This window comes from Aegilops tauschii, chromosome 5 (assembly GCF_002575655.3).
Source record: "Aegilops tauschii subsp. strangulata cultivar AL8/78 chromosome 5, Aet v6.0, whole genome shotgun sequence".
Classification (NCBI taxonomy): Eukaryota; Viridiplantae; Streptophyta; class Magnoliopsida; order Poales; family Poaceae; genus Aegilops; species Aegilops tauschii.
This window is the reverse complement of record NC_053039.3, coordinates 427692274-427698900: the sequence shown is the minus strand read 5'-3', so window position 1 is coordinate 427698900 and position 6627 is coordinate 427692274. Positions and strand designations below refer to the sequence as shown.

General features: G+C 51.2%; 1 protein-coding gene across 1 annotated transcript; it reads left to right on the top strand.

Annotated features, from left to right (window-relative positions):
* The first annotated feature begins 2479 nt into the window (after window positions 1–2479).
* On the top strand, window positions 2480–5244 carry LOC109748531 (protein LEAD-SENSITIVE 1). The gene is made up of 2 exons (XM_020307561.3): window positions 2480–2877; window positions 4297–5244. The coding sequence occupies exons 1-2, from the start codon at window positions 2784–2786 to the stop codon at window positions 5007–5009; spliced, it is 807 nt and encodes a 268-aa protein (XP_020163150.1). The 5' UTR covers window positions 2480–2783; the 3' UTR covers window positions 5010–5244.
* Window positions 5245–6627: the final 1383 nt, after the last annotated feature.

The window sequence follows — 6627 nt, the reverse complement described above, 5'->3', positions numbered from 1 at the left end:
GCGCAAAACCGCTTTTGTGGGCCGGCGCGGGCTAGCACAGATGCAGACCCCCCAAACGGACCAGTAAAAAATATATTCGCGGAATATGCTTTTTTACGGGTCGGTTATGCGGGTTTTGCTCGCGCAACAACGCAACGACCCGCAAACAAAAAAACTGCAAATCTGAAATTTATCATAGGGTTTCACAAACAAGTTCAAATTCAAATGACATAAACAGTTTGCGCGCAAATAAAAGCGAAGTTCATTACGCAAAAGAGGGCATGCAAAGGTATGCGCTCATGTCCGGTATCATCTTGGGGGTCGATCTTCACTCCGCGCCATGGAGTCCATCTTGAAGTTCATCGGCGCCACCGTAGCCACCTCCGTCGCTTGTTCCAACTCCCGCACCGAAATCATCCACATTGCCACCATATGGAGCAGAGAAAACATCACCGGAACTGGCAGACGGACGGGCCGAGGCGACCATTCTCCTCTTCAAGATCTTTCTCCTTGCCATATCATGCCATGTTTTGGTGACGTCGTCCATGTCATTGTGGTTCATTGACATGATCTTTCTCTTCGGCGAGCAACAATGACAGCTATTTGTTTTCAGAGGCGCGTACTTTTCTCTCCTCAATGGCAGCTTTGCGCAGCCCCTCTTCCTTGAGCATTTGCCATTTTTCTTGCTTCTCTTTTGCCTTCTTCTCGGCCAACTCTTTCTTGATCTCCAACGACTTCAACAACATCAACTCGTTTGATTGCACCGTGGCATCAATCTTCTCCCTCAAGCTCGATGCTTCTTGCTCTCTCTTTATCTTCTCTCTAGTTTCATGTCGCCATCGGGCTTGTTCAAATTTCTTGGGCCATCATCATCCTCATCTTCATCCATGTTTGTAATTGAGCCTCTCTTTGGTGGGGATTCTTTGTCGATCAATTTCCACTTGTCGCACTTTTGGAGCAACTCCCAACAATGCTCTAATTTGAAGAATCTGCCTTCCGAAGCTTCCATGTCCTTGTATCTATGTTGAGCAATCTTGTCCTACACAATGTGAACAAAGTGATGCAATCATTTCTCATGATACATTATGATGATGCACAATTTGAACAAAGGAAAAGCAAACTCACTCCATGCTTTGATCAAAGCTTGATCTTCCAAGATCGTGTAGTTCTTCGATCTTTGGCTTTTCCCAGTTTTTGCTTGTGATTGCTCAAACGCTTCCGCTTCGATCTCCTCCAACTCGTCCGCAGAACCATGATCGTCCACGCCGCCCTCCGTTTCATTGTAGTCGAATGGTTCGAAAGGGGCCTGATCAATGTCAACCGCGTTCGTATCCAACAAGTTTACGAACTCGGTTGTTGCATTGTTCAAACCACCGCTATAGCGAACGATAACAAGTCACGAGCTATCGAGAACAATGGCGAAAAAATGAAAGAGAATCGCCGAAGACCGAAGGGATATACCTTCCGGCCATTTCGTCGAACACCTCGCTCGCGGGGGGAGCGGCACCGTTGAACGGCATCGCCGGAGCACCTCCTTGCGGGGGGATGGAGTGAGAGGTTGAAGAAGATGGCTTCCTTGAAGTCGGAACCTTCCTCCGCTTTGGCCCTGCGACCTTGCCGGCCTTCTCCGCCGCCGGCCGGGATCGCACTACGGCATTGGCGCCCGGAGCGCGGGCCATCGTGGCCGGGGCAGCCGGATTCCCGCCCTGCACAACCACGTTGCCCTGCCGCTTGCGGGCAGGCGCGGCGTGTGCTTGGGCGACGCCGGCGGGGCCAACATGGCCGGCAACGAGATCCGCCCGAGGGGAAGGGGCGTGCGCGACCTCGACGGTGACGGGGGACAGCATGGGGTCGTCCATGGCGGCGAGGGACGGACGGGGAGGAGCAGCCGGAGCTTTCGGAGGGGGGGCAATGGTGGCGGAGGGTGCGGGGAGCGGGAAAGGGCGCGCGGAAATGTCCCTCCCGCCAAATCTCGCGCCGGATGGGGGTTGAGCTCGGGTCGGCCTCCCAGCCCGTGATGATAGAGGTTGGGGGAGAAGATTTGCCGCGCCCCGCAAAAAAATTGCGGTCCGGTACCGGATGCGGGGTCTGGTCATGCAGATTTTTCTGGCCCTGACCCGCAATTTGGCGGTTATTTTGCGGGCCAGGGCGTTTTGCGGGGTCTGCTAGAGTTGCTCTTAGATAGGTGCAAGCCGGAAGTTTTTTTTTTTTTTGAGGGAAAGGTGCAAGCCGGAGTTGGTGGTGCCCGATGCCCTACGACCCGACCCGTCCCGCCGGCCTCGCCACATTCGTTACAACTTTCATTTCAGGACCGCGAGCCATGCACAGCAACGTGCCGACCCACCTCGTCCATCCCTCCTCGTCCCTCACCCGCCACGGCCACGAGCCTACGTACGTGACGCCGGCGGCATGGCATGTGATTTGATTCCGTCTTGGGAATTTTATCTACTCGCCTTGGATCTCTACCATTCGCGGTTTCCCCGAGCCGGGAAACGGGAGCCCGGCCAGCGACCGAGCCCACGACTCGAGCGAACCAACTGAACCGGTGGTGGGTGACGCGACGCCGTGTGACAGCGACATTCTTTACCTCGCCCCTCCCCTCCCCTCCCCCGGCCTCGCCGCCGCGAATATACCTCGCCCCCGCCCTCCCCCGCATTATTACCTCGCCTCGGCCTCCGCCCCTCCTCCCCTTTTATATACACTGGCTGGAGCTCACTCCATTTCGCACGGACGCGAGGGGAAGCCACGGCGCCGCACCGACAGCTCGGAGGAGAGCGTTGGGGGCGGCGGCGGCGGCGGCGGCGATGGGGCTGCTGTCGAACCGGGTGGAGCGGTCGGAGGTCAGGCCCGGCGACCACATCTACACCTGGAGGGCCGTCTACGCCTACTCCCACCACGGTACGCTGCAACGGCCCCCCTTCCCCTCCCCTCTACGCGGTTCCGCCGTCCCTCGGGGTCTCAGCCCCTGAATTCTCGTTACCCGATTGCTCCGCTGGCCGGCGGCGCTGTGAATTGTGGCTGAATGCGGGTGCATTTTCGCCGCGGGAATTCAGTCACGCTTGTGTTTTCATGTCCTTTGTTCGCCATTAGCGTGCGCCTGCATGTTTCATCTCGCAACTGTGGCGGTCTGGGGTTTACCTCTACAGCCAAGTCCCCGGCTTGAAGCAACGATTCCTTGATTGGTATTGATTGGTAGGAGATGCGCGTCAACCGTCAAGTCTCCCTTCCCCGGTTGTCTACTTTGCAATGCCAAGTTACCTGATGAGAAATTGACAACTTGTCAGCTGCACCATATCCCCCAATTATTGTACAGACTCTACTCTCTTTCATCCGGAGTTCAGTATTATACTATTTATAAATCGCCACAGCATTAATTTTGGTGGAAAAATCATTGTAACCGCAAAAACAGAACAAATATTGGGACTCTATCTCATCTCAGATGGTTAGGCTCCAATTGAGGGGTTTCAAGCTCAACTGAAGCTCCCCAAGTCCATCCCCAAATCCTTCCAGATGCCTCGGATGCCACATGCCATGTTTCCTGCTTTACATGTAGAACAAATGACACTTGTTGCTGCTCACCTACTGCTGACCTACTTGTCTGTCCGTATCTGCTCCTTGCTGTCTTCGTGGAGTAGCCTTCTTATTATTAATTCTAAATTGCTCTCACTCTAAGAGATAAGCGCTTCAAGCCTTCTTATTATTAATTCGTTTTGGAGTAACTGTAAACTAGTACTATCACCAAAGTACCATCCAATTTTAATTTGTTGTATTCCAACTTTAGCAGAGTTGCCCCTTTTATATTTGATCCTCACTAGTTACTGCAATTATTTTTACTTTGTTTCTATGTATTTTAATGAACTAGAGATCGTTGCGACGCATTTAGCAAGCGTATATGGCGCTTCTGCATCGTCTCACTGTGAGGCTACATCGAAGGGGAGCCAAAATGATCAGTGCTTTTTATTCGCTGATGCAGTGTTCTATCTATTGAGGTGCTCCTTTTTGTGCATTCAGTGAGGGCCATAGCCCATATGCAGGGAGGACATGCTGTAGGTTTTGCGCATGATGCCATGGGTACCTGCATGGAAAAGCTGCATTATTTGTCAAAACTGTAGAATCTTGATGCTTTAATAAAGTGCCCGTTGTCAGTTTTTTTTTTGGACAAACTGTCTTATCCCCTGCCCCAGGCTCACCCACTCACACACCAATCTGTCTATTTTCCCTGCATCTGTACTCTTCTATTTTATTGGATATTGCTTATGCAGAAATTTTTTAGTGTTAGACACTTTCTTATTCAGTTGCTACTAATTCCATGTTCAGGTATTTATGTTGGAGGAAGCAAAGTGGTCCATTTTACACGAAAGAAGGAAGTTGAATCTTCGGATTCATCCAACTCCATCTCTGGCCTGATCTCACGGGCTTCATCAGAGTGCCCAACATTCCCAGACTGTGGTTTTCAGCTGGCCGATAGTGGCGTCGTACTCACCTGCTTGGATTGCTTTCTTGGGAATGGCTCCCTCTACTGCTTCGAGTACGGAGTGCCACCTGCAATTTTCCTTGCAAAATTTCGAGGGGGAACCTGCACCATTGCCCAATCAGACCCATCGGAGGTTGTGGTCCGGAGAGCTATGCACTTGCTTCAGAATGGGTTTGGCAACTACGACATCTTCGAGAAGAATTGTGAGGACTTTGCACTCTACTGCAAGACTGGACTTGTACCCGTTGATGAACCAGGCATTGGGGTGAGCGGGCAAGCATCCTCCGCCATTGGCGTGCCACTGGCAGCTCTTCTGTCCACTCCGTTCAAGATTTTCGCTGCCGGTCCGCTTGGAATGGCCACTGTCACAGCCGGGATGTACTGTGCCGGTAGATACATCACCGACATAGGAGTAAGAAAGGATGTCGCGAAAGTGGAAGTGGAGAACTTGTCGTCGCACCTTGGCTTCCGCCGCGTAGAAGATGCAGAATCGGTGAACAAGAGCTCAGACAAAGTGAAGAAGCTGCTCCCGTTGAAGAGAAAGCGCGAGAGGTGAGCTCGGCGATGCAATTTGGGGGAGTATGAGCTTGTCTGCGCTTCGTCGTCGGTAGTTGGTGCGGAACTGTGGATAATATCGAATCTATGCTTCAGTATATTAAGGTCGATATATATATAGATAATAATGTAACTATGGAACTTGCTCTCGTTTGGTTGAGTGCGCACTTCGCATGATGAGCTCAAGAATTCTCCGAACTGGTTATGTGAATGAAATTCAATAGTTTGTTCAGTAAGCTTAGCTTCTTTTTTTTACTGCCCAGTCTATTGTACGGCGGCTCGTGTTCAAGGTGTTTTGCTCTGTGTTCTTTCCCTTCTGCTGCAAATCAACAGCATATAGGAAATTCTTACGAGGTTTTCCTTCTGAGCTCTGGCTATGATGGACTCGAATTCCTCCATTTGGCCGTTCCTTCCCTGAGTCACCCAAGATGGCAAATTGTCGGCAGGGCGTGTTTCCACTTTTCATCGGGAAGGACTATTCAGCGTAGTTTATCACCGGATCGGCACGTCTTTTGTCCGGATTCTACCACGAGATTCTTCACTGCCTTTGCTGCATGTGGAAGAATGAAGATCTGGGGCATGCAAAGATGCTGCTACTGCTATGCCTGCTCCCTTGGAAATTTACGCTGTACCAGCATTTGCCTCTCCCTTTTCACCTTCGCTTCGTCTTCTAGTAACTTTATTATTGATCATTGATCTGGCAGCTGACCCCTCCAGTCATTTCTTTCTCTTGTTTTCAACCGATCCTGTCCCTGCCCTGGATCTCAAGGCTGGCTGGCTGCCAGGTTGTGAGTGGAGATCTGGGCGCGGATTTGGCCGGACAAAGGAGCGGAGTATCATTGCCCGGACCACTGTCACGGACAGGTTAATCAGAAAATATTATCACTGGGTCTACATACAGGCTAAAGCACAAGAAATTATTATTCTGTCAGTAGTGGATCTGGTTGACTTGGACTGTACTGTACCGGCCAGATTCTTCCTACTGAGTTTTTTCGAGAAACCTGCTCCACTTTATTACTCAGTTGATGTTCATAGGCAACATCACAAGATCATTGAATTATTCTAGCACTATTTTTCCCAAACTTTAAAAACCGAATGTCAGATTTTCTGCAGGTTCGAGCGAACGTCTCAGCTACCATTTAATTTCCCGCACGAATCTTGGCGCACAAGCTCTACCACGTCACGCTTTTCATTCGTTCGATCAGATCTGTCTCGGCACGAAGGCGAGACAAAGGAGCTACCTTATCCGCACAACAAACCATTCCTCTCCGTCTTTGCTTCATTTTGTCGTTGACCGACTCCCAATCACCTCCTTTCCACGTCCGTAAAAAAAGGAAATTAGAAAACAAAAAAAAAAGGAAAAAGAAAGCACTTAAAGCCCCGTGCGCTGGGCCGACCCATTAGTGCAGGTGCTTGAGACGAGCGCTCCTGCCATCTCGCATGAAGCGAGCGCCCAAGATATTCGGCATTCGCCATTTCTGCAGGCCCATCCGCATAGATCTAACCGGCCCAAACCGAAAAAAGGCCAGGCACAGTCCAGTTGCCTAGGGAGCTCCTAACCGGCGCTCTCAGCGCCGGTTCCTCCTACTGGCGCCCGAAAAGTGATGCAACTGGGCCGG